The 26,186-nt window shown below is 41.5% G+C and overlaps 2 protein-coding genes and 1 long non-coding RNA gene across 5 annotated transcripts; 1 reads left to right on the top strand and 2 right to left on the bottom strand.

Moving 5' to 3' along the window:
• Window positions 1–2,755: 2,755 nt before the first annotated feature.
• LOC111947171 lies at window positions 2,756–4,044 on the bottom strand. The gene is made up of 2 exons (XR_002872996.1): window positions 3,838–4,044; window positions 2,756–3,478 (listed from the first exon to the last, which is right to left on the bottom strand). It is a non-coding gene; the product is annotated as an uncharacterized LOC111947171 (long non-coding RNA).
• A 1,036-nt stretch (window positions 4,045–5,080) lies between these two features.
• mahce (hatching enzyme like protease) lies at window positions 5,081–6,081 on the top strand. The gene is given in 1 exon segment (NM_001104735.1): window positions 5,081–6,081. A coding segment is annotated over 1 exon segment (894 nt). The 5' UTR covers window positions 5,081–5,130; the 3' UTR covers window positions 6,025–6,081.
• Window positions 6,082–10,516: 4,435 nt separating this feature from the next.
• gnrh-r1 (gonadotropin-releasing hormone receptor 1) lies at window positions 10,517–19,673 on the bottom strand. Of its 3 annotated transcripts, XR_002872382.1 has the most exons (5): window positions 19,262–19,673; window positions 18,418–19,129; window positions 14,818–15,022; window positions 11,219–13,673; window positions 10,517–10,918 (listed from the first exon to the last, which is right to left on the bottom strand). XR_002872382.1 is itself a non-coding variant. In XM_011493575.3 (4 exons), the coding sequence occupies exons 2-4, from the start codon at window positions 18,964–18,966 to the stop codon at window positions 13,231–13,233; spliced, it is 1,197 nt and encodes a 398-aa protein (XP_011491877.1). In that variant the 5' UTR covers window positions 18,967–19,129; window positions 19,262–19,673; the 3' UTR covers window positions 11,056–13,230.
• Window positions 19,674–26,186: the final 6,513 nt, after the last annotated feature.

Genomic DNA, 26,186 nt, shown 5'->3' with positions numbered 1-26,186 from the left:
AGTACTGATTTGGATAAGTTATTATTTTAAGCTGTAACAATTATACCAGATCTGCTGGAAAGACAAATATTACATCAAAGGTGAAAATCTGACACGAGGATGAGCGGAAAATATCTGTCCATCAATACACTGTGGGTTAGGAGGAGGGATGAAGCAGACAGGGAGCAGTGTAGCAGTGTGCATGTGCACGTGGGGGTGGAGATACATGCATGCTGCCGAAGTGAACCGTGTGTTCATAAGGGGAACCAGATCCTACCCACCCAGACCAGCCAGACCATGAGAGGGGAGGAGAGCCCCCCAGGCCAGGAGCCCCCCCCCCCAGCACCCGGACACAGGCAGCCCAGGAGGGGAGGAGGAGGGGACCGCCCACCCAACCAGCTAGGCGCAGAGAAGGTCCCCTACATGCCCCCCCCCCCCCCCAATGACCAGAGGCATAAGGGAACCCGGCCACAGGACAGGAGCACTTAGCCGTACCAGACGGCAGCCATGGGGGCCACCGGGCGCCGGACACCGAGACAAGGGCCAAGGACGAAGCCAGGGCCCCCAGAGCCCATGAACCACCCACCACCCAACCGGCGCCCCGTCTCCGCAAGCCAGCCCTGGCACGCGACCTGAGCAACCCAGAGACCGCCACGCACCCACAGCCACCCCCCATAACCCCACACACTACAACCCCCCCGCCATAATATCTGAGCCCCCCTCCCCAACCCTCTCAGTGCCCTCCCCTCTCTGTGATGGGGAGGGAAAGCCCCAGAGGGTCCCAGCGAGCCAGCCCCCAGGTTTGCTGTGTGTGTGCTGCTAGTTAAAATTGTGTGTGTGTGTGGGGGGGGGGGGCAGTGAAAGGTGAGCACGGATGTTTCACCGTGCCCCCCTCCACCAGACCCTCCCCACAATGCCCTAGATCAGGGGTGTCAAACAAACGGCCCGCCAGGTGGTTTAGTCTGGCCCACGAATGAAGAGTAAAAATCATAAGGATGTTTAAAAAAGAAAGCAAGTTTCTAGTCCATTCCTGTGGCGAGTTATGATTTTTTAAAGAAATAACCGAAATGCGCAATTCCGTCACTAGGGGAAACAAAGGAAAAGCTTAACAGGTGAAACAACATAACTCTGCATGTGCCAAAAACGAAACCTAACAGCTCTGTGTCTGGGTAGGCAGTAGTTTGGTTCCCCTGTGAGCTTAATCACCAAAAGATGATCAGTAGTGACACCCTTAATGACTAAAATGTTGTCAAAAAGAAAAAAAAAGTTGAAGTGAAGTCCTGAGCTTTCCAGGAAAATGGAAAGCGTTTTATTTGTTCACGGAGCTGAATGCAATCCTGCATGCTTGGTATGTCATCAACAGGTTATCCAAGAATATAACATTCAGCACCACTATGAGACTCTCCAGAAAGAAAAGTTTCCCCATTTGCAGTGAAGAAAAAAAAGATTTAGCAACTATTAGCTGGACCGATAAATAACCATCTGGATTTACTGCAGCCGTGATGTCAGTGATGGCGCAGTGGCACCTAGCTACCTTATTGCAGACAAGTTGGAGCAAACATCCAAACCATTTTCTGATGGTGAACTTATTGAAAAATGCTGAAGGCTGCAGAAGTTTTGTTCCCAAAAAGCAGTTGACTTTAAACATGAGTCTGTCAAGAATTATGATCAGATCCAACATCTCTGAGGAAACATGGGCAGCCATATGAAGGAATCCAGTCATTTTTTGTATTTTCAGTCATTATTGATGAAAGCACCAACATCACAGATATGTATGTACAGCTGTGCATACATACAATGTTGGAGTGAACTGGTAATTGAAGTAATTTTGGTCACTGATGGTGCTCCATCAAAGGTCAGGAAGAAGGCAGGTGTTGCCACAAAATTCAGGCAGAAACCAGGAAAAGATTCTTCTAATAATGAATAATAATAATAATTACATTTTAGGAAGATGTTTCATTTTTTTCTGTAGCACCTCTTGAATTTATTATCAGGATTGCTTCAGTGTCAGATTTAAAATATTCAGGCTGTATAAAATTGAATAAACCAATATTTTTGTTTTAAAGTGAAATTAATTTTAATTAAGAGCCATTGGCCTCTGTGAATGAATGTGTAATAAGAAATGATTAGGCTACCATGTTGGTTGAAGCCAATCAAATAAAAAAACAAAAACAAAGCTGTTATTTTGCCTTTACGCTACTGGTCCGGCCCACTTGAGATCAGACTGGTTGAATGTGGCCCCCGAACCAAAATAAGTTTGACACCCCTGCCCTAGATGAATCAGAGTGTCTAATATGCAAGTAAAAGCGGGGTGGAGGGCGGGCGCCAACGCAAACCCAGAGAGAGGCATCCCCAGTGAGCCCCGCCAGCATAACCCACCCATCCAGTTCCCCGGAGCCCTATGTGCCTGTGTGCAATATTTGTTTGGGTGAGAGCGGGGAGGAGCAGGCGGATGGGTTGTAAGCAAACTTAAAGCTGCAGTAAGACGGGTTCACCTCAGTGTTAGGAAGCTTAGGGAGCCCAAAATGTCCACAGAGATGTCGATAGAACAAATGCAGTCTCCTAAAAACCAATCAACATGATTTGGTTTTACATCTGTTTGAGCCTCGAGAAATTTGTTTCTCTGAATCTATAGACAAGGAAACAGGTGACAAAAGTTTCTAATTTTAATGTTGATGTAGCACCTATGCTATTAGGCAGAGGTAGTCAGGCTACTGGACCAGATATAGGTTCGCACGGAGTGGTGTGTATTGAATAAAAGAGCCAAGAGTCAATATAAAGGTAGAATGGAAAAAGAAAAAGCCGGCAGTTTACTGAATGATTGACAAACAACAATAAACATACAAATATGGTTCTTAAGTAATGTTAAGACACCTTTTCAACACCCTTTATGTTGTTTTTTCCTTTACTTTTTCTGTTAAAGTTCAAATAAAAGGTTTTGTTCAAGTTAATTTCAGTTTCAATCTATTTTAATTAAAGATGACCGGTCATTTGGTTTAAAGGGATTTTAGTTACAGAACTAAATTTATTTAACTTAAATTTAGTTTAAGCTTTCTTTTGAGTTCACTATATCTACCCTTTTCACTTTTTTGTAAATCAGTTTTGTCACTTTAAATTTACACCAAAAGTATCCTTTAAAGTTACAAAATATCAGATATCAAACAAAAGACAATTCAATATGCAAAGCAAACAAAGAACTGTTTTTCTAAATGTCCAATTGCTTAGCAAAATCCTTTAAAGTTTGTTAGCAGACGTATCCAGTTTTGGTAGTGCTCCTTTAAAGTATATTGGATCCACAGTTAGTGTTCAATCTCCTACCGCGACCTTGGCAGAGATTTTGTAGTAGTGAGGAAAAGTAAAGGACCACGTGATGCTCTACAGGCAGTCCGGATTATCGTGCTCCTTGGGTAGGCTCGCCATCCATGGATCAGGAGAAGTCCAGAATGATCCGGTCCGGAACCGTCTCCCAATTACTCTCGGGGGGACTCAAAAACCTGGCCTGCAGGACAGGCCATAAAAATAATTTTAGTCCATATGCAAAATAAAACCACTCCAAAATGAAAGCGGAGCCGCACTAGAAGGCTACGTGACTCTTTAGAAACTTAAAATGGCGGCTGCTCTTTTTTCTTTTTCATACATCCAACTCTACTTGCAAAATTAGCTTCTTTTCACACAAATTATACCCAAAATACATCAAATAAAATACATTCATGTTTCGAAGTGTCAAAGAAAAATTATAAATAACTCAAAAGTACTGTTTTGTCATCTTTTCACAACTTAAATTGGTCTCAACTGGGCTCGCCTCATCACGGCAAAACCCACGCCACAAAAGTAGGCAAAATACAAAACAAAACTCACCAAAACTCGTCTCGTAATGGCATAAAATCTTATTTGGCTCACACCCCTCTTCCGGTCTGGCTAGACAACAGGTTTGCACCGTTATTTTAGTTTTTCACCGTAGTTTTTCAGCTAATGGCTACTCTGCTGCGCGTGCTTGCTGTCTCTGCCCTAAACAGGCCTATCTCTCCGCTACGCGCCGCACAGGTTAGGGGGGGGGCTCTTGAAAAAACTTTAAACTTTATCGAAAACAAAAACAATTTCTCTTTTTAAACAAAAATAGTAATAAAACCTATAAATTATTAATGTGAATACTATTTATATTTTTATCCTCACAACTTTTAGCTGTTTTTATCATGTTGTTTATTAATATTTATTGACCTTTTTATATCATTACTGAGTGTATTTGTAACGGGGGTTACATTGATGCACATAAAAAATTGGGATTTCTAATGATACTTTGATATCAACTCTTAAAGCAAAGTTTCTGTCTTTACTGGATAAAAAATTAGTCGAGACCACTTTTAAATCTAATGGTTGATTCAGATTTAACTCAAAATATGAAGTCTGGTTGTAATGGTTTATTGATGTTTATACCTAGCCCAGACTGCTGACAAAAATAGAAAAAATAATTAGTAAAATACAATCCAGCAATAAATACACGTAAAAAAAACGCATAAATTGAAGTCCCACTCTACTGAAATTGGTGTTGGTTCTTACTGTCATTGAGTCTCGGCTGCACTGTGGAATAGCAGTTAGCACTCTCACCTCAGAGTGAAAAAGTCCTGGTTCAAAACCTGACTGGGACCTTTCTTTGTGGAGTTTGCATGTTCTTCGGGTGCATGCTTCATGAATTAATCATGCCGTAGTTGAGCATGTGATTATGTGGACCTGTTTCAGACTGACACGCTGTTCAGGGGGGCTTCACCACCTTTGCTAAACCGTAGTTGAATTGGCTCAAGCAACTCCATGACCCCAAAACGGATAAAACAGGTTCACAGGATGGATGGATGGAAAAGGTCAAAAGTGTGTTGCATAATCCAATCCAATGTTGACACATTTATACCATTAGAACCCGGATGTGTACATTATTGATTAGGTTAGAATCAAGTACATTAAACGATGTTGAGAAAGTAGGTTTGTCTGTGGGGTCCTCCCTTCAGAGGTTTACTTTGGACAAACAAGGTTGCCCCCTGCCCACAATCTTGCTAAAGACACACCTCCACAGGTGAGTATAAAGAGGCTGGACTGAACTGAGGCAGACATCAAGCTTTGAGGGGTCTGTCTACAGCAGCTCAGAAACCTCCATCAACCATGAACATGCCTCCTTCCGTCTGCCTGCTCCTGCTGCTCCTGCTCGGCATCGCCCAGACGTTGCCCGTCCAAGAGAAAGAAAGTCACAAAGGAGGCCATGAGGATAGCCACGAAGATGGTCATGAAGACAGCCATGAAAACGGCCTTAAGGACAGCCAAGACAAAGGCCATGAAGATGGTCATGAAGCCCATGAAGAAGACACAATAGATATCACCACCAGAATCCTTACCGCAAACAACGGTTCAAAACATTTCCTGTTTCAGGGGGATCTGCTGGCCCCTAAGACCAGAAATGCCATTTTTTGCGCAGACAGCAGCTGCTTTTGGACAAAGTACTCCAATGGTTACGTGATGATCCCCTACGTCATTAGCAATGAGTACACTGCAAATGAAGCGGCGATCATTGAAAATGCCATGACCGGCTTCTACGCCTCCACTTGCATCCGCTTTGTCCGTCGCACCAATGAGTACGACTTCATCAGCATCGTGAGCAAAGGCGGTTGCTACTCTGAGCTGGGCAGAAAGGGAGGACTTCAGGAGCTGTCTCTCAACAGAGGAGGCTGCATTTACAGAGGCATTATAGAGCACGAGCTCAACCACGCTCTGGGCTTCCAGCATGAGCAGTGCAGGAGCGACCGAGACAGCTACGTTCAGATCAACTGGGAGAACATCATTGATGGTGATGCTTACAACTTTTACAAACAACAGACCAACAACCTGAACACCCCCTATGACTACTCCTCCATCATGCACTATGGAAGAGATGCCTTCTCCGTTGCCTATGGGCGGGATACCATCACCCCCATCCCTAATCCCAATGTCCCCATCGGCCAGAGGAACGGCTTGTCCTTCTGGGACGTCACCAGAATCAACATCCTTTACAACTGCCAATAAAGATGTTGTAGCATGTCCCTATATATGTGAAGTAGAAATAAAGTAGATGCAAAGTTATCAACTGTTGGTGTCCAACTGTGTTTCTCTTTTGGCTTGCTGCATAGTTTTAAACCGGTCTAAATACATACAGTAGCTTCATCATCTTGAGGCACACTAAAGGGAAAAAAAAAAAATTTCAAACACATTTATAAACTTTACACACTTAAAAAATGTCTGTTTGACTTTTCTCTTACTGCAGGGTTCCCTGATTCTGGTACTCCAAATTGAACCCTATCTGGCTCTTCCATATTGGTCCATTTGTTGGGACATTTGAAGCTTTAGTGATGTCTGAGTGTAAAATTTTTTAAGAAGGAGCTGTAGCGACTTAGGGCTGGCTATCCTTCCGCCGGTAAGCTGGTGGGAAACGCAGGAGTTTACATTTAAATGTAAGTAATGAGTGTTTGTTTTTGCATTAATTTATGAAGTTATAAAACCAGATGGAGCCCTCAATATGTCACTTCCACCACTGTGCTAAACAGTTACCATTGATTTGTGCTCATGTGCTGTGCTTGCTGCTCTGCTACTATTGTGCCACAGACTCACTACAGGAAGGGGTTTTGATTAGCCCAGGTATAACTTTTTGAATTTCTGCTTGCAACTGCCGTTTTCTTCCAAACTCAACACTTTTCCAGAGGCAACAGTAACTCAAACAGGAACTCAAAGAACCACTGGTGACCACCAAGGTCTGCAGAAGAGCATCTCTGAATACCCAACATTGAGGCAGATGGGCTACGGCAGCAGAAGACCACACTTCTGTTAACTAAGAACAGGAAACTGAGGCTACAATTCTCATGTGCTCATCAAGAAGTATAATAGAAAATTGGAAAAAACTTTGTCTGGTCTGATAAGTCTCCATTTCTGCTGCCACATTCGGATGGTAGAGTCAGAATTTGGCGTCAACAATATGAAAAGAAAAGGGGGTCTAACCCGGTACAAAGAAAGTTTACCTAGCAAAGTGGCCGGCAAGTAAATACCTTTTGGAGATTCAAGCATTTTATTGTCTAACCTGAAACAAATGTCGCCTCACCTATAGTACATAAGAAAAGCAGGTTGTATTTCATCACCAGACCTGCTTCAGCTCTTCAAAAGAACAGGTGCCAGGATCATGCAGGCCAGTGGGGGTGTAACTTGAGTGGATGGGGGAGGATGGGGGTGTGATGTCAGTAAAAAGATTAGTGGAATGACACTTTTACAGAAATTCATCTGAGCAAAGTGCAGAGGCTTTATTTTTTTTAGCTGTAAATCCTTTTCTCCATGGCTGTGAAGGGACGTCTTAGCATGTTCATCCCATCTGCTTCATCTCCACGCTCAAAACTCTGCCAACTATCTCTGCCACCTGGGGAGCTGTTTATGGAAGCGACGTCTGTACACTCACTAAAAAAATGTCACATGCAACCTTCCCTGCAAGCATACGAACCTCGCAGAGAATAATCTAGTCAGATTCATATATATTTGACGTAATAATCTTCCAAATTTGTATTATTCTGTAACCTTTAATTATGGAAGGGGTTACAAAAAAGCTTTAATTGACATAAAATAGTCAATATCAATTGCTAATCTTTAATTACATGAATGGATTTTGCTTCAAAGCAGCAATTCCTGTATTTCTATTAGGCAAAAATGTTTTCCTGTAAGAATTCATGATTTTAGTAAACAGAGTTCTGTCGTTGATTGAAACCACTAGTTACGTTAAATATGTTTATTTATTTACAAAAAACAACCGATTTTGAATGTTTTTTAATCAAAACATGAGTCAAACTGAATCGTGAACTAGTGAATCAAAATTTGTCAGATATAACCAGCTTTAGACGTGGAATTTAAGTTAACTGGTAATTAAACAAACTGATGTTTGTTTTTATTTACCCATCTATCTGTCCAGGAAACTCTGTCTGTCAGTGTCAACCCATCCACATCAGTCTACCAGTACATCTCCTCATCCATCCCTCCAGTTACCTGTTTTTCTCATCCACCTATTCAGGATGCTATCAGTCTGCCTAACCTCTCAAGCTTCCTTACAGTGCACATCTATTCATTCCAATCCACAGATGTACATCCATCCAGATATTTGATGACCAAATCATTTTGTCCATCAGTCTTTCCATTGTTCTACTTCTTCACCGGTGCTTCTACTCATCTTCTAAACTGAATCCATTCGTCCACCAGTTGATTCATAGACCAGTAATTCTTTGCATATTTTTCTAAAAAGGCTTTTCTGTCAATTCTTGATCCTTCAATTAACTTTTTATTTTAATCTGCTGATGTTTTCTAGATCCTTGACACTCCAACTGCTATAAAAAAAAATTGGGTTCAGTAAATTTTATTCTCTGTCTTTTATTGACTTGAAGAAAGTGAAGTAAAAAAAAAAAGTTCCAATTAAGACAAAGGTGCGTACGAAGACAACCTTTTAGGTTTGTTTTATTTATTTATTTTTATAGAAAAAAATATAAACATTAGTTTTCTATCTTTGGGATCATTATTTGTTAGGAAACAAATAATAGTTCATAGGTCCACGACTGCAGAAGCATTTCTACACTCATTTTGGCTTCGTTCACATCTCTAAGCAAACTCAGATATTTATTTTAAGATAACTCTGCAGAATAAATAAATAAATTACGCCAACTTGTTTAATTTGTTGATTAATAAATTTGTCTATTGTGGTCTGATGACTTCAAGCCACCAGATGGCAGTAAAGTCTGTCCTAAAAAGCAAATGTTCCTTTCTGTCTTTTTGGGGGAGTAAATGTAGAATTGATAAAACTATTGGTGATAAAAACAATTTAAAGATTGTAAAATAATAACAATATTATTAGTAATATTAATAATAACCCTTAAAACATTATTTCATGCAGAGGTTAAATTATCTTCATCGTGTCAGAGTTTTACAAAATTGTGGAGAAAACATCAATTTCTTTCAAATACTTTCTTGTTTCAGTTTTTTTTTTTTTTTTACAATAACATGCAAAGTAAAAACCACAAAAAGGGTGCAGTTCCTGTTTCAGTCTCATGTTGTGAGATTATTGGCGACTGTAACATCTCAAGAGTTAGAGTTCTTCTCCAATCAGACTCTGACAAGCTCTGGCCGACTCTTTACGACTCTGTATTCCATCTGTTCCAGAGGTGCAGCAACTGAAAAGGTCAACTTTGCGTTAAATGTCATTTAGAGATGACATAAGCAGTTATGGACGATTGCACTGAAATTAGATTTTGTCTGAACGGTTTTTAACAATCTGTGCACTTTATCTGAATCTGACAAACGACGACACTTTGGCTCGTCATGGAGACAGATGTGAACACTGCAAGTTTTACTTTAAACTGTTTACTATCAACTGAACCTGATTTGTCCTATACATATATTGTTTATACTCATTTCATATACACACACGGTTTTCAAAGCTTTTTTGTTTTTGAAAACTGATTAAAGACCAAAAATCTTCTTTTCTAGTAAACAATATATTAACTAAACTAAAATTGCAAAAAGACTTTCCTTATTTATGGTTAGGGGTTTCTGATTTTTTTAAAAGAAATTATTTAGATTCTATTAAGTGAAATTTAGTTTTTGGTTTACTGAATTAAATATTTCATTGCATTCGCATCTATTTTTCCTCTGTAGATCTTCATTATGGCTGTAGTTTAATTCAATTGTCAATTTGAACAGGAATGTGAAAATTGTGCCTCATTAGAAAAACTTTAGGTACATTTTTATTCAGTGAAATACTTTGTTCTGTTTGACCAATTAGGAATTGTGTTTTTTCATTTGGTTTTTAGGGGAAAAAACAGTTCCTGTTCTGGCTAATTGGAACATTTTGAACTTTTGTTGTTTTTTGCCACTGTGAGCTCCTCTAACAGAGTTTTATTGGATGTGAGAAACATGAAGAGCTTTTCAGTGATGATCAATGATTTTCTTCATGTAGTAGCAGCTGTCCTGTTAACAACAAATCTAATCAGACTCATCTAGACCTCATTGTTAGGGTTTGATCTTTTTGCTTCCAACGAGGCATTTAAGTCTATTTTCCTGGAGTATTTGGTGAGAACACTCAAAAACAGAAACAAGTGCAAGAATCCCAGCAGGTGACCCGTCGGGCTGAATCCAAACTCTGTGTTTGTCAGAACTTTTTCAGTCAGCCCGAGGCGGCTCTGTCTTTTCATTCAGACTTGACCCGAAATGCTGACTTGTGCAGACAGAGACGATGCTGCAGGCCGCGGACAGCAGCTCTGGTTGGACGATGACATCATGTTTGTTAAACCGTAAAAGGCTTTTTCTACAATCAAAGTCACAAATGTAATCTTTTATTTTGTTTTATTTAATTTAATTTAATTCAAACACAACAAAAGAATTATTATTTATATCCTGCAGAAACCAAACAATATTCTTCTGGTGTTTTAGAGTCAATTTAACCACTTACAAAAAATCTTTTAGTACCAGCAATTGACAACAGAATAAAAATAAAATAACAAAAATATAAAAAAAAAAAAAAAAAAAAAAAAAAACCCCACCTCAAAAGTTGCCCCAAGTGCTTCTCCAGGGTTAAATATATATTTTAATATTGATTACATTTGTGTGTTTTGAGTGATTTACATTTTCTAAAAACATCAAACATTAACATCATTACAGTTGTTGTTTTTTGTGTGTTTATCTTTTTCAGATTCTGCAGATCTAGCTTTTATCCTTTTCTTCACAGATGAATTTATTACATCTTTTTTTGTTGTTGTATTTTCTTAACTTCCCTTTACTCTGGATGTTTTGGAGGTATTTCAACAGCATTTGATGTATCCCGTTAATCAGAGAACATTTTGGAAACCAGGATTATAGATGCAAAACTGACTCACCTTCACTTCGAAGAAAACACCCGAAAAATCTGGGAATAAAACAAAAGGAGACTCGTCAGGGGGTTTCAGGCAAGAGGGGGAAGTGCAGCAGAAAAACACAAAATGATGATTTTTAGAAGTTACACCACAAAAAGTCAACCCAGGAGCTCAAAGAGGAAAACTTTCATCAATCAGAATGATTGGCAGTGACTTTTTTAAAAAAATAATTAAAAAAATAGGTAAGATTAAGAGCATTTAATGATTATTTGGATAATCGTGCTGTGAAACTTCAGGTGAGTTAGACCATGTTAGTATTGTATTTATGCCAACAAATAAAAGCAAAAACATACTAATGTTAAGTTCTTCCGATGGCAAAGAAGGATGTTGTTGCAGGTTTTTTTTTTCTCTAGATGACTCCTGTGAACAGTTTTGGTCACTTTCTTTGCAGATGACGTTATTTTCTTTCTAAAACCTTGACAGGAGTCCTTTAGTCCAACAGAAGATGCAGAAGTACATCTAAAACAAAACAAACAAAAATGTTCCAAAGCCTGAATAGAATCCACACAAAGCAAATAAATAATCTGTTTAAAGAAAAACACTTTACTCCCATCAGCTGATTTGATTCTCCCACATGCGTATGGCTCCATGTGGACATAACTGGATCTTCAGTGTAATCCAGCGTGTAGCCTTGCTGCTCATCGTGAACGTGGAGTCACACGTGTTTTCTCCAGCCAGTTGTTTTGCAGTGCGAGCTGAGCGGGATGATTTGCGGCCCTGTCCAGATCACAGCAGCTGTACTTTGTCTTTCCGCTTGTGTTCTGGGCTCGTGCGGCATCATGAGGTGAGAAACAGTCAGAGGCTGTGGAGAACATGAGGAAGTGCAGCAGGATTTAAGTTCTTGTGGGGCGGGGCGAGATTCTCTAACCTACACCTTGTAAGTAAAATAAAACGTAAAAAAAAACTCCAAAGATATAAGAAAAGCACTTTCCTAATCTGAATTCTGTAACCTGTTTGATTCAGAAGAGTCAACCTGTAAATAACAGACACTCCACCATAGCTCCTTTACTTTCCTTATTAGTATAGTTTTTCTTAGTTGTTAAAACGGTTTGTCTGAACCAAATGCTCAGCTGCCTGAACCCACTGATTGAATGAAACATTCCTTTGGCAAAACCATAAGCCCTCTTCACCTGTTAGGCATCTGTTTTTTCTCACATTGAATGAGCGTCACCTCCTTGTTTTGGATTTGTTTAATGGCTGGTTCATCTGCAGACACCACTAAAGGTTTTTTCAAAGCAGCTGGTCAACATGCAACCGTCTTTTCCAACGCGCTTCACTGTCAAAGGAGGGTTGAGACAGAGACTCGGGTATGAAAACTCATCCAGACATACGTTCACACCTGGCTCGGATATGCACGTTCAAGTGACCCCTTTCAATGAAAAGTCTATGAAAAACGCACAAATGTGTCCGTTTTAGGGTTCCGTGTTCAAATTGTACCGTGCACGTTTTGTACATATCTGTAAATAGAAATATGAGCATCATCAGGTGTTGTAAAAAGGGGTGGGATCAGACAAGATTTCTCTTCAACCCACTCATTTCCAAACACACTGTATTGTTTTATGTATTTTTTAAACCACTGTGTTGATTTTTCATTTGTGTTTGAAATAAAAAAGAAACTGAAAACTGAAAAATTCTTGCATTTTTAAGTCTGTTTCCAGGCTCTATGTGAAAAACGCACAGCCACTGAAAGTCGGGATAAGATATGATATGATAAGACAGTACTTTATTGATCCCCGGAGGGAAATTCAGAAGGAAAAGTATAACGAAACCAGTTTAACTTCGACCAATCAGGGACTTAAATTTGGTGGTGATATATGAGTGGCGTCCATTTCAACCATTCTCAGCAGTTCTTATTGCAGGAATTGTACGACACCAAGTCTTTCAAATATCGTAATAGAAGTGTAAATGATTAATCTGGAGTATGTTTCGCAAGACTTGAACCCGCTGAGTGGCCTTGCGGTAGAGTGTCTGCCCTGAGACTGGCAGGTTGTGAGTTCAAATCCACCATCGAGTCGTACCAAATGGGACCCAGCGCCTCCCTGCTTGACACTAAGCAGTGAGGGGTTGGATTGGGGGGTTTAAACCACCAAATGATTACCGAGCGCAGCTGTATCTGCAGTTCATCTCAGCCTAGTGTGGACCCCGTAGGCTAAAAGCGTGTTGAAGAACCCGAGTTCAGTGTGTACTTGAAGGAGCATCACTTGCCCGGTGTGAACATAGCATCAGACGGGTAAGTGAGATGTTTTCTACATGCATGCTGGTTTTGACACAAAGTAGAAAAAGGAGGCCCTCCTCCAGACTACAGTCAGATGTTTCCACCGCTGGATTGGCGCTCAGTCCGTGCGGAGTTGTTGTCCTTTTCACCTGCGTCTCCTCTGGAGGCTGAAGCGTCTGAGCTACGCTTCACAGCCTCGGCCGTCACCACCTTGCTTTCCAGGCTGAGGGTGGCGGTCGCCCCGCTGTAGCACTTCCTCCGTCCCCTGTGGAAGCGAGTGGTGAAGAGGCCGTAGATGATGGGGTCCAGGCAGGTGTTGAAAAGCCCGAAGATGAAGAGGATGTGAGTGAGCGAGTGGGACACCTTCCCTTCCAGGTCGTCGGGGAAGAACCAGTACCACAGACCCAGCAGGTAGTATGGAGTCCAGCACACGATGAAGCCGACGACGATGACAACGCTCATCTTCAGAGTTCTCATCCGGGCTTTGGGGATGTTGTTCTTTGAGCAGCGCAGATGCGGCTCGTCGGAGGAAACTGAAGGAACATGAGCAGAGGATCAATAATTCCAAAGATTATAAAATATTACTGAGATTGTCATGTCTCATTCATGAAAACATAATAAAATTGTTTTATAGTTGCCATCCAGATGTTGAATTCGTATATGTATATATGTTTTAAATAATTGTTTTGCTACACTGAACAATAAATGTCTGTTCTCTAACTGTATTTCTATTCAGTTCTTCCTATGCACAAAACAAATAAAGCTGCTACTATACTGTCCTTTTTCATATGCTGTGCTAATATACTAGACACTTATTTAATTTCTTCAGTGTTTCATGAAACTAAATTAGCATCAGTGTGTTACAGAAGTGAAGCATGCAGATACTCAGGGTATTATTGTTATCAAGTCCAATATTATGATTTGCATTTCAAGATGAAATGGCGGCTCTTGGTCCCAAATTAGTGCTACTTATATAAGAAAAAAATTAAAGGCCCAGCGGATCCTCCAGGACCCCCCCCCCCCCCACACACACACACACACACACACCACCACCACCACCACCACCATGTTTACATTCGCCTTCCTGGATGCACAGAGGATGAGGACCACCTTTGTCTCCGGGGCAGTGCAGTGGTTCCTTTGACGACCTCCTGTATGAGTCATCGTTGGGTTCTCCGTGTCGTTTTGATTGGTCAGTTGATCATGAGAATATTTTCTAATCAAGACTTCTGAGTCTTTTGGTTCCCCAAGAGTGAAGACATCAACCAAGTCTTTAGCCTTCAGGACTGAAAGGTGGCATTGATTTTGCTTCATCTGATTTGAAACGTCTTCAGGTGGGGCTTCTTTGATGAGATCTTCAAGAGTTTTATTAGTTTTCATTATTAAGGCATTGATTGGGACTGGATTTTGGAAGCAAAAATTAAATAATTTAGCTTTTTATATTAACTTTTAGTGTTGGAACTGAATTTTAAAAATGTGAAAAGAACTGTAGAGTTCAGCAAAGGAATAATATGAAGACTTTTTTAATATACTATAATAAAAAATAAAAATAAAATCAGACTAACAACTTCTGAAGGAGGACTGGTGTGGAAACATGGAAGCAAAGACTAAACATCTGGCGTGCAGTTTGGGGTTGGATGAAGCAGAAGGCCGCTGTTCATCTGCGAAGTAACTTACCGTTTTTTTTGGTCATCTGCTTGGAGATCTGAATAAAGATCCGGGTGTAGCAGATGATCATGATGCTGAGCGGCAGCAGGAAGAGGCAGGTGAAGGTGAACATGTTGTAGGCCGTTTCCTGCCAGTGGGTCACGAAGCTCCCTCTAGTGGTGCACTGGGTGAAGTTTGCTGGGTGGGTGATGGTGACATTATGGAAAATGAACATCTGCAGGACAGAAGATCAATCAGATAATCTTTAAACCTTAGTCACAACTACCCTTACAGATGGATATGGACTTTCTGAAATGGCCTAACCTGTACTGAGATCTTTTCTACAGTCATACTGCAGAGGGTAGGTCGTAGGAGAAGTAAGCGTGAGATGCAGGGACGTGGTACAAATCTATCACTTTTTCAATGGGCCCGTAAAGAGCCGTCAGGTGATAGGGGCGAGATCCGGGCATGCAACCTAGCTGATAGACATAAGGAAGTTTGTGTGGACATTATACAGGCGCTTACACATCACGTGCACACCACATGGGCGCAGGGTTTGTGCGCGGACAGTAAGGGACTGGAACTCTTACCTCCCTAACAAACGTAGCGTAGCGCAGTGGGCACCGTCAAATCCTTCACCATACTCTTACACACAACAATCGTTCCGTGTTCATGACACCCCTTAGTGGAACTGCAAAACACACCTGTGCTTCCCCTAAAATGCAGCCACTCCTCTCTATGACCACCCACGGACCCGAACAACCCAAACACCTACAGAACCCGTAAACAGGTCAGATTGTGTCTCTGTCGTTGACGCACAACCAGTTGAAGGACACACAGGACAATCGTCAGCGTTTGTTTTCAAAATTGCATTAAATTGGCTTTGATTGAATGTTGCACTTAAACTCTTGGAATAAAATTAGTTTTTGTGCATTATTTGTGTGAGTTGTGTGATGTTTTTTTGTTGCAGGTCAGACACCAAGGGGGTATTTCCATTGATTTCAGTCTTTGTGCTGCACTTCATGCCTTCCAGGAACAACAGTTTGCATCTTCATCTCACCTGGATTTCCACTAATGGGTTGTTTCTCCGTGTACTTGCGGGGTGGGTTGTTTTTCGAATGTTAAAATGTTCGTTAAAAACTTTGCATAATGCTTCAATGGAAATGTAGTTTTCTTGGATCTACTTGGATTTTTGTTGGAAAACTTTTATCCAAGACCAGGTGTCTGCAACCTGAAGCTCTGCAATCACATGCTGCTGTTCCCAGCGGTACATAAATTGTGATTTTTGCTGTTTTTAGCCAAAATTTAAAACAAAAGGGAAAAAAAACCTATTGTTTTCTAGGACATAGTTTCCGCAGAGCGGCAGGAGTTCATTAAAAATTCAACAGTTCTCTGTTTACACGCTCTTCCGCTAGCTCCCACCCATCTTAGATGAGGTAGAAAAAAGGTAGACATACATGGATCTAGTCGTCTATTTTTATTTTTGACATCACAAATTTCCAACAACATATTTTCATCTGTGGAAGTGTGCTGATAGATTATCCTGCATGAAAGCTTCTCAGGCGCTGGAGTTCAGCAAATGTATAATAGATCAAATAAAATGAGGCTGCAGGTCAAGGGTCAAATGGAGGTAAAAGAATGAAAGAAGTCAAAACCTTTCAAATCTCTGAATCTGATGAGTGCATCATGTTTATCCAGCAGACGTCTTCCTCGCTAAAGTGATCGCTGCATTAATTTATATCGTGCTTCAGAGTAAGATTTTGTGAAGTGGAAGAAAAATTCATTTTCCCGCTGCCTCATAAAAAATTGATATTTCTGCTTTAATCTGAACATGAGTCACTTTAGTTTTGACATTGTTTTTGTTCCAAAGGACCTCATTGGGGCTAAAATATGTTTATTAATTTTAAACTCTATCCTCTGGTCAGAAAATGAAAAACACCCACTCCAATGAAAATTGTGTTTTTAACATGCTTTTGTGGCCTTTTTCTGATGAATGAGGACAAATGTAGAGAAAATTAAGCTCAAAATTGCTTCTCTGAGTCTTTTATTCAAATCATTGTGAAGTCTAATATTTATCCAATTCAGTATTGCTGACCATTTATGTTGCAGCGGTATTGTTAAGTGGGGGGTTTGTGGGGCTGGAGGCTAGCAAGACAGCATGTAAACAGAGAGCTCTCAGCAACGGGGAGGTGAATGTCTAATGAACTCCTGCTGCTCTCCAGCAACTATGTCCTTGAAAACAACAGCTTTTAAAAAAAAATGTGGCTAAAAACTGGATAATTCAAATTAAAAGAGCACTGGGAACGATTTGGAAATAGGTCAAACGATGATCGGCGTGCGACTTAGAACATTTAAAGTTTCTGTTTGGTGGTCATTTTTGCTGTACATTTATGTTTTCAGCCTTGAAAGAAACTTCTACTGATGGGGGAAACAATAACAATTCTAATTCAAATGTAACTTTTTTGCACTTTTCTTGTTACAAAGCATCCGAGTGCTTCCCAGAATAAAATAGATATTAGCAAGATAAAAACAATAGTAGTTCAAATAGCAAACATTGAAAAAAATATAATAATAATAAAATAAAATAATTAAAATATAAAACTCCAACACATACACATCCCACAAGTACAATCAAAATAAATTGAATTAATTTATAAAATCAAATGAAAACATATGGAAAAGTAAAAACTACATAAAGGCTTTACTATTAAGATGAACTCGTTTTTTCCTTGAAAACCTCCACAGTGGCTGAAGCCCCCACGTCCTCAGGCGAGGCCCAAAGTGCTGAAATGAGGCCTCAGTGTGGGTTTTTGTTCTGACCTCTGTGACCCCCAGCAGACCTGAGGGCTCTGGGAGGGTCCTAAACTAAAAGGAAATCTGATCAAAGATCCATCTAAACTTTGATAAACTCATAAAAGAGACATCATAGAGACACATTTACAGGCGTTTTCTACAGCCACCATGAAAAACAGGACACAGAATCACTTTTCTCTTTTTTACCTCTTTGTTTTCTCCAAACCTTCAGGGACGAGAAGCTCTGGTGAAAACCCAGAACTTTTCTGCATGACCCTCATTATCCAAGTCTGGTTCATTATATTCTGCTTCCACTTTATAATTGGACTGAAGCAGGAAGGTCCCGCAAAAGCTTATTAGCTGAGTTTTTTTTTTTTTTGACACTGGAATTCTTGCTAAACATTTTTTTAAACACCATTCTCGCTTTTAATCATCCAAAGTGCTGAGTGGGATCATCTTCTTTTCTGCACACTTCTCACTTTCCAGCTGCAGCGTGCACATGTGGAACGTGTGTGTTTTTATGTATGAGAAATTACTCATCCTTACTTTTTCTTACAAAAGTGTTTTTTGCATCAAATTTAGAAAAAAAAGTTGTTTTTTTTTAAATGGAGTATTTAAGGTCAGATTTGACTGTCCTTGCTCGTGTCGTTTGCTGTCAGTGAAAAACCTGGGAGCGTGTGTGGCGGCCTGCAGCCGCCGCCGCCGCTCTGAAGCTCTCTGGAGCATGAAGGAGAAGCTTCGGTTGTGCACGGAAAAGCCTAATGCAAGACTTGTGTTCTCCTCCAGAGGATCTCCGGATCAGGATCAGTGTGATTAGTTGTGGAGTCGCTGCCTCACCTGAGGGACGGAGAGCACGGCGCTCATGGTCCACGCCACCGTCAGCATGCTCCTGTTCCTCCGCGGGGCCGCGCTGATGGACAGAGGGCGGAGGATGGCCGACTGTCTGTCCAGGCTGATCACCACCGTCACGAAAGCGCAGGAGTACATGGCCTGCAGCTTGAGGAACATGAGGAACCTGCAGGCCGCGTCGCCCGCCAACCACTGTACCGTGATGTTCCACGCGGCGTCCACCGGCATCACGATGAAGGTGACCAACAGATCCGCCGCCGTCAGGTTGATGATCAACACCCGGACGTGAGACTTGCGCTTGTGGCCGATGGCCGCCCAGAGCACGGCGGAGTTGCAGAGGGTGGACACGCCGCACAGGATGAAGGTGATGATCACCCGGACCTTCGCCGCCGTGGAGAAGGTGGGCAGCTGCAGGGGCCCGTCCCCCGACGTCCAGTTACAGCGAGGGGCCGACCAGTCGCAGCTGGCGTTGAGGTCCCATCGGGAACTCTGCTGATACGTGACGGCAGGAGGATGGCAGCAGGAGGACTCGTTCATCTTCTGGTCCTCACAGAGGAGTCCACATGTTCCTCACCTGCCTCAGAGAAATCAGCCGCTGGAGGAAGTTGGTGTAAACAAACAGGAGCGTTCTGCTGGAGAACCTCCGACTTCAGCCAATCACAGCAGGAGACCTCCAGACTCCACCTAATCTGCAGAAAGCCTGCAGCAATCAAGGTGAGAATACCTCAAGGACGTGCTTTAAGACACAGAGAACCTGGATGTTTCCTCATGAAGCTGCAGAAACGAAAAACTTTGTTTATGGAAAGAAAATGAAGCAAAACCTCAAACTCACTTGTGACGGAGCTTCTTCTGCAGCATCGCGTCTGCTGGGTCTCTCTGCAAACTAACTCCTTATGGCGGGAGCAGCAGCAGGAGCAGGAGCAGCAGCAGCACCCCCACCCCCTGCCTCCGCGTGCAGATGATTGGTCTGTGCCACCCCTTCCCAGCGTGCGCGCGCGCGCTCCGGCCGCGGCAACGAGCCGCAGCGGTGCTTACGGTAGAGCTGGGCTGTAAAGTTTCTAGTTTTCTCCTCGCGGATGAAACGTGAGGAAGACCCGCGCGCGTCCAGAAGCACCGCGCGCCGAGCAGATGACCCGGATGTTCACCTGCGCGACTGAAGACCCACCTGTACAGCGGCATCAACGGGGCTGATGGGACTGGGAGGGAAAAGACCCAATTACAAAATAAAATAAAAGGTCAAAAATGTTGAAAATGGACAGAAAAACGCCAAAGAAAAAAAAGTAAAATAAAATAAAACTTTTTAAAAATTTATGAGCGTGACTTTTTTTTTTAAATGTTAGATTTTTGCAAAAAGTAAGGCGGGGCATTCCAAATTGGTAATGTAGGGTTAAATGTTAAACATTTTTAAATGACAAAAATTAAAAATGTTAAAAATGGAAAAATGGCAAATTAGAAAAAATACAAAAAATGCTAAGGGTTAAAAATATGAAATGATGTTTTTTAAAGGGAAAAATACCAAATGGGAAATGAAATTTTTTTTTTAAAATGTTAATAATAATAATAATGAAGGCGTGCTACATTGTAAACTTCAATTTTTAAAAATAACTATCATAAAAGTTGAATTCATAAAAACAGTTCTATCTTAAAACACCTCCTTTACTAAATCTGCAGTTTGTTCTTTTCATGTGTTTGCCCTCAACTTTGGAAGCTTTGGATCATTGTTCTGCTAAGGAAACAAAAAGTTCTCAGACGTCAAACAGGAGGACTTTCTTCTCCATGCCAAATTAATGTTTCCATCAAAAAGAAGCCCACACCATTACACTACCACCAATGATGATCTTGGTACAGGAAGTCTGGTCGGTCCACTTTACGTTGAACCTAAGCCTGTTGACAAAACAGTTTTTAGTTTTGCATGAGTTATATTTAAAAGGAGCAGCTCAGCTGAGCAGGTGGGATGATCTCAAAAAAGATTTGACCAAATCTTTGCTGTGAAATATAATTTTACCATAGACTTCAGTTCAATAGATAATCCCTTCCAACATTGGAGGACTGTATCATGTGGGCGAAGGACACTCATCCACAGCAGCGGTGAGTGTGCGGGTCACACACTGCTGTGGGATGGCATCCCAGTCTTCAACCAGCGAGTCAGTCACCCGGATTGTGTTGGTCACCGATGAACCAAACTGACGTGTTCACTGGAGCCGAGGTCTCAGCACTGAGATGCAGTCACAGATTATACTTTTTATTTTTGACGCCAAATATATTTCCACCAGAAGGGTTTTCATTTTCTCCTCACTTGGGCCAGGCCCGGATTGAGCCTGCCCCACCACTATGGGGGGCAAGTAGATTATCAGGGGTGTGCTGGAAGTTTGGGGTGTCATGTCCCTCCAAGGATAGGAAAACAATGCAATCATCATACCAGTGCATCTTTGTTTGGGCAAATTCCTAACTAATGTGGCGCCAATTCAAAACAGGTTTTCCAACATTACTAAACCATTTCTAAGGAATACTCTTGTAGCAAATCAATAATCAACCAAACTAATTCAAAGTCTTGATTTATGTAAAATTAAGGTCCTTAATTGGAATGGTTTGATTTTAAAATGTAGTTTCATTTGTAATTTAAAGCAAAAACCTTTGCAACAGATATTTAGAGACTGACTGATGAGCAAAAATGCTTTGCAATCAGAAATCTAGAGTTTGTGAACTGCTGAAGCGTTCGTTCTGACGTTCTTCTCCTGTGAGGATGGAAACAAACGTTGGGAGAAAGATGGACACGATGAGACACGCTGACGGAGGCGAGGGAGGTTGTGACCTGGATTCAAACCAAGTCATCCATGAGTCCGACCGCCGAGCCTTCAGCATTCATCTCCTCTGCTGCACGATGACCCAACAGCGTGATGAAGAAGCATGTGGGCTCACCATGCAGAGAAAATCATCTGAGATGTGAGATGCAGCCAAGAATGCGCATCTAAATTCACCTAATGCATTTATGACTAAAACACGCCACGAACAGAAAAAGGAGAAATCCCAGCCTTTTCCAGGACATGTCACACAAAAAAACTCATTTTTCTAACATAAAAGGTCTCGTTCTTCAGCTCCACACAGTCCTGTTTCCTCACAGAGTGGTCCACCTTAAATTGGAATCAGCAAAATCTCAGCAGTTAATTTGTTGCAGGAAGCTTTTGTTTTCTCTGGAATGCCCCATTTTCTCTTTGGAAAAAACATCCCAAAATGTTTCGTTTTGACGTTTTGTTTTACTTGAGTGATTTAGAATCAAGAAAGGACTTTTTTTCTGGTTTGTTTTGTTGCTCTACATTAATAAAATCCCTTAATCTCATAATATAATAGGTTATTTTTCCAATTCCTTCTGGATCTTTGGGAAGAAGTTTAAATGTTAAATCCTTTTTTGTTTATTTTACTGTCACATCAGGAACATTTATACCTTTTTTTTTGGCTGTGAGGTCAACCTTGATGAACAGCTGAGCTGGTATTTATGGTGAAGTCGATGACAGCAAACGGAGTGTTGACAGATTCGTCTCCGGCTGCAGCGTAATCACTCTGAAGACGTGAGCAGGCCGGACAGGAGAGGAGCCCCAACAGACACTTCGCTCAGAGGAACGTCCCAGATCGGCTTCTGTTCCACGGCAGCTTTTCAGAAGCGTGGAGCCACGCATGTCATCTGTGTTCTCCATCAGTCCATGACGGACATACGATGTTCTGAAAAATTCCCAAATACCCCAAAGTCCCATTAAAGAAAGATCTGAGGAGAAATCTTTGGTAAATACAAGATAACAACAATTATTTCACCATTTTCTGACAGCAGGAAGTCCATGAGATGGGAAAAATGAGGGTTTCCCATGAATTACATTCACTTAAGAAATTTAATTCCCATTCCAGATGTTTGTTTAGCGTCATGACACAAAACTGGACAATGCAGATACTAAAGTCTTTTCCGATGAAGCTGCCGTGTCTTAAACAGTTTATGTTTCATTTAATTAACATTTGATCAAAAAAAGAAAACATCTAAAATGTAGCAATGCTTAAGCCTTCTATAAGTGAGGCTTTTTAAAGGCTCCAATGAAAACTGTGTTTTTTTATTTTTTAATATGTTCTCGTGGCGTTTTTCTGATGGAGGGCATATATGGAGAAAAATCAAGCATTTCTGAGGATTCTGTTATTTAAATTAGTCAATCAGGAGCAGATGAGTAAAATGCCGTTTGAAAAGAGCCTATTTGGGATGTAGAAATACACTGGGCGAGCCACAAACGTCCTGCTCTGCCATTTTTTGCTTTGTACAGATAATGTTAAGTTGGGGGTGGGAGGGGCTGTAAGCTAGAGGGAAAAGAATGTAAACGGAGAGCTCTAAGCAACAGGGAGGGGCAGTGTTGCTCCACCCCATCGGTCCTGCACATAACTTAGAGGTGAGTCTCTGAGGCAGTCCTGCTGCTCTGCAGAAACTATGTCCTAAAAAACCACAGGTTTTAGGATTTTGGCCTAAATCGGCATAATCATACTAAAGAAGACCACTGGGAACGCTTTGACAACAGATCAAAAGATGATTGATTTGGGCTTTAGGAAGCAAATAAATTATAAGAAAAAAAGTATTTTATCCGTACCCGTTCTTTCCTTTAGCGTCAAGGTGACTCTGTTCCCGCTGCTGAAGGGCGAAGGCGGAATTTCACCTTCTTCTCTCCCAGATATAGACAATCCCGCTCCAACACGGTCGATTTAGAGTCATCCTAGAATGTCTTTGACGGTGAGAGGAAGCTGCAGTGGAGCAAACTCTACACAGAAAGAAGTCAGCTGGGATTTGAATCCCGCTGTGAGGCCAGAGTGCCAACCGCTGCACCCCCACTGCCACCTCAGAGTGAACCTGTGCTTTATTTGGAGATCAGTGAGCAAGTCCCAGTAAGTATACCCTGCTAGGCTCTGGTATAAACATAGGTGGAAACATTCGACTCGAAGCGTCGCTGCCCAATACCAGTCCATGGATTTTGAGGAGGCTTGGTGTGAAAGGTCAAAGCGGTGCAAATCTGGAGAATCTGGCTCCAGGCTTCTTCTGTCACAAGACTTGGTGTCGTAGAATTCTGACCAGAAACGAACTGCATTTTTTTTATCTCCTCCGTGATCACTATCCAAATGGTTGGCACTTCTGTGAATTAAAAAGAACGCCATCCATCGTCACTACAAAGTCCCTGATTGGTCAAAGTTCAACGGGTTTAACTTTCAAAGCCCGTTTTGCACGTAGAGGCCAAAAACGGCCATAGAAACCTGCGTAGTCGATGAAAGTGGGAGTACTTGACGCCAAGACCTGAATTTAAGACCCATCAAAACGCAAACAAGCGCTAAAAATATTAGAAAGAAAGTCCAAAGTCCACCATCACTGTCACGACCTGATGATCTGGCAGAATTATGTCAAATAGGTTAAGTTAAACGTAGCTTCGGTGTGTAAACTGGCTAAGACGATGTCCGACACTGTCATTTTCTCTGGTCCCCTGCCGAACTTAGTCAGTGATGAAATGTACAGCCGCTTTTCATCATTTAACCGCTGGCTTTCTAGATGGTGCCCAGAAAACGGCGTTGGTTTTGTGGATAACTGGAGCGCGTTTTGGGGGAAGCCCGGTCTCATGCGGAGAGACGGCGTCCATCCCACCCGGGACGGTGCCACTCTTCTTTCTAGAAACATTTCTGCTAGGCTTAGTCTGTTAACCTGACAATCCAGAGACGAGACCCGGGCGCAGAGCAGCAGTGTAAAACGCTCCTCTGAGCCTCCCTTAGGGTTAGTGCCGGTGCAAAACCCATGCAGGGAAAGTCAAGCAGGTCCTAGCTTTAGCTTATGTGCTGAAAGACAAATGAAAGGAGCGCGTCATAGAAACCTTACGGTGACAGACAGCAGTACTCACAAGCAGAATTATGATGTAATTAAATGCGGTTTATTAAACATTAGATCCATTTCCTCCAAGTCCCTCTTAGTCAACGAGTTAATTACTGATAAAAACCTCAGTCTTTTAGCCTTAACAGAAACTTGGCTCCATCAGGATGACTATGTTAGATTGAATGAAGCAACCCCCCCCCACTTATGCTAACTATCAGAAATCCAGGATTTCAGGTAAAGGAGGTGGTTTGGCAGTAATATCACAGTCTAGCTTACTTCTCAGCCCTAAAGTTAAAAATGCTTATAATTCATTTGAAAACATCATATTGTCTTTAAGTCACCCAAACAGGAAAACTCCAAAACCTGTTTTACTCATAATTATTTATCGCCCCCCCGGCCCATATTCAGAATTTTTAACTGAGTTTTCCGACTTCCTATCGACTATTGTCTTAGATTCTGATCAAACTATAATATTAGGGGATTTTAATATTCATGTTGATGACCCCAGTGACTGCCTAGGAAAGGCTTTTGCAGCTTTATTAGATGATGTTGGTTTCACCCAAAAGTGTGAATGAACCCACTCACTGTCATAAGCACACCCTGGACCTTGTTCTAACCCATGGTATAGAGATCAACCAGCTGAGTGTCCTTCCTCTTAACCCCATCATTTCTGATCACTTTCTGATTACCTTCCAGTTTACATTAGAACATCCTTCTGTCCCAGTGAATAAGAAACAGCTTAGAAGAACCTTAACTGACCGTTCTGTGTCTGAGTTTAAACACACAGTTCAGCCAGTACTTAGTGATATTCTGAGAAAATACTCTGAGACCAGCTCCCATAGTATCAGTCCTAGTATAAATGACCACTTTGTTAATGATGCCTTACAAGCCCTCAGGAGTACACTCGATGTTGTTGCCCCCTTGAAACCTAAGTTCGTCAGACAAAACCGAGTAGCACCGTGGTTTAACGCTGAAACTCGTTCTCTTAAACAAGAAACCCGTAAGTTGGAAAGGGAATGGCGCCGCTCCGGTTCAGAGCAGTCTCTGAATACCTGGAAACATAGCCTTTTAAATTATAAAAAAGCCCTGCATAGAGCTAGAAGCCAGTACTATTCAACCTTAATATCAGAGAATGGAAACAATCCAAGATTTCTTTTTAGCAGTATTGCTAAATTAACTCGCAGTCAGAGCTCAGTAGAACCACATGTTCCTGTTTCTCTCAGCTCTGATGATTTTCTTACATTTTTCGACAGTAAAATCTCAAATATTAGACATAAGTTAAATCAAGTTATTCCTATTATCAGCCCAGAACAGGCTGAAGCGGTAGAAATGGAGGCATCCATAGAAACCTCTGTAACATTAGACTGCTTCACTGCTGTGGATCAAGCGGAAATAACATCAATTATTACGTCCTCCAAATCCTCAACGTGTCTGTTAGACCCAATTCCCACTAGACTTTTTAAAGAAACTTTTCCCCTAATTAATGATCCCATATTAACAATGATAAATGCCTCTCTGGAAACGGGTTACGTGCCACAGTCTTTTAAATATGCAGTTGTTAAACCTCTTCTGAAAAAGCCCAGTTTGGATCCTAGCATCTTGGCCAACTATAGACCGATATCAAACCTGCCCTTTATTTCTAAAATCCTAGAAAGAGTTGTAGTTAAGCAGCTTTACTGCCACCTACAGGACAACAGCCACTTTGAAGACTTTCAGTCGGGGTTTAGACCTCACCACAGTACGGAAACTGCACTAGTTAGAGTCTCTAATGACTTGTTATTGGCCTCAGAAAAGGGACTACTTTCTATTCTGGTCCTGTTGGACCTCAGTGCAGCCTTTGACACTATCGACCACGGTATTTTACTCCATAGATTAGAGCAGG

The sequence above is a fragment of the Oryzias latipes genome, chromosome 3 (genome assembly GCF_002234675.1).
Source record: "Oryzias latipes chromosome 3, ASM223467v1".
Taxonomy (NCBI): domain Eukaryota; kingdom Metazoa; phylum Chordata; class Actinopteri; order Beloniformes; family Adrianichthyidae; genus Oryzias; species Oryzias latipes.
This window is presented reverse-complemented; position numbering and strand designations above follow the sequence as displayed.

Coding starts and splice junctions, on each gene's coding strand:
- gnrh-r1 (XM_011493575.3), bottom strand. CDS start 18,966: ATGAACGAGTCCTCCTGCTGCCATCCTCCTGCCGTCACGTATCAGCAG. Junction 15,023..18,417: donor CCGTGCTCTCCGTCCCTCAG/GTGAGGCAGCGA, acceptor TCTGTCCTGCAG/ATGTTCATTTTCCATAATGT. Junction 13,674..14,817: donor GCAGATGACCAAAAAAAACG/GTAAGTTACTTC, acceptor ATGTTCCTTCAG/TTTCCTCCGACGAGCCGCAT.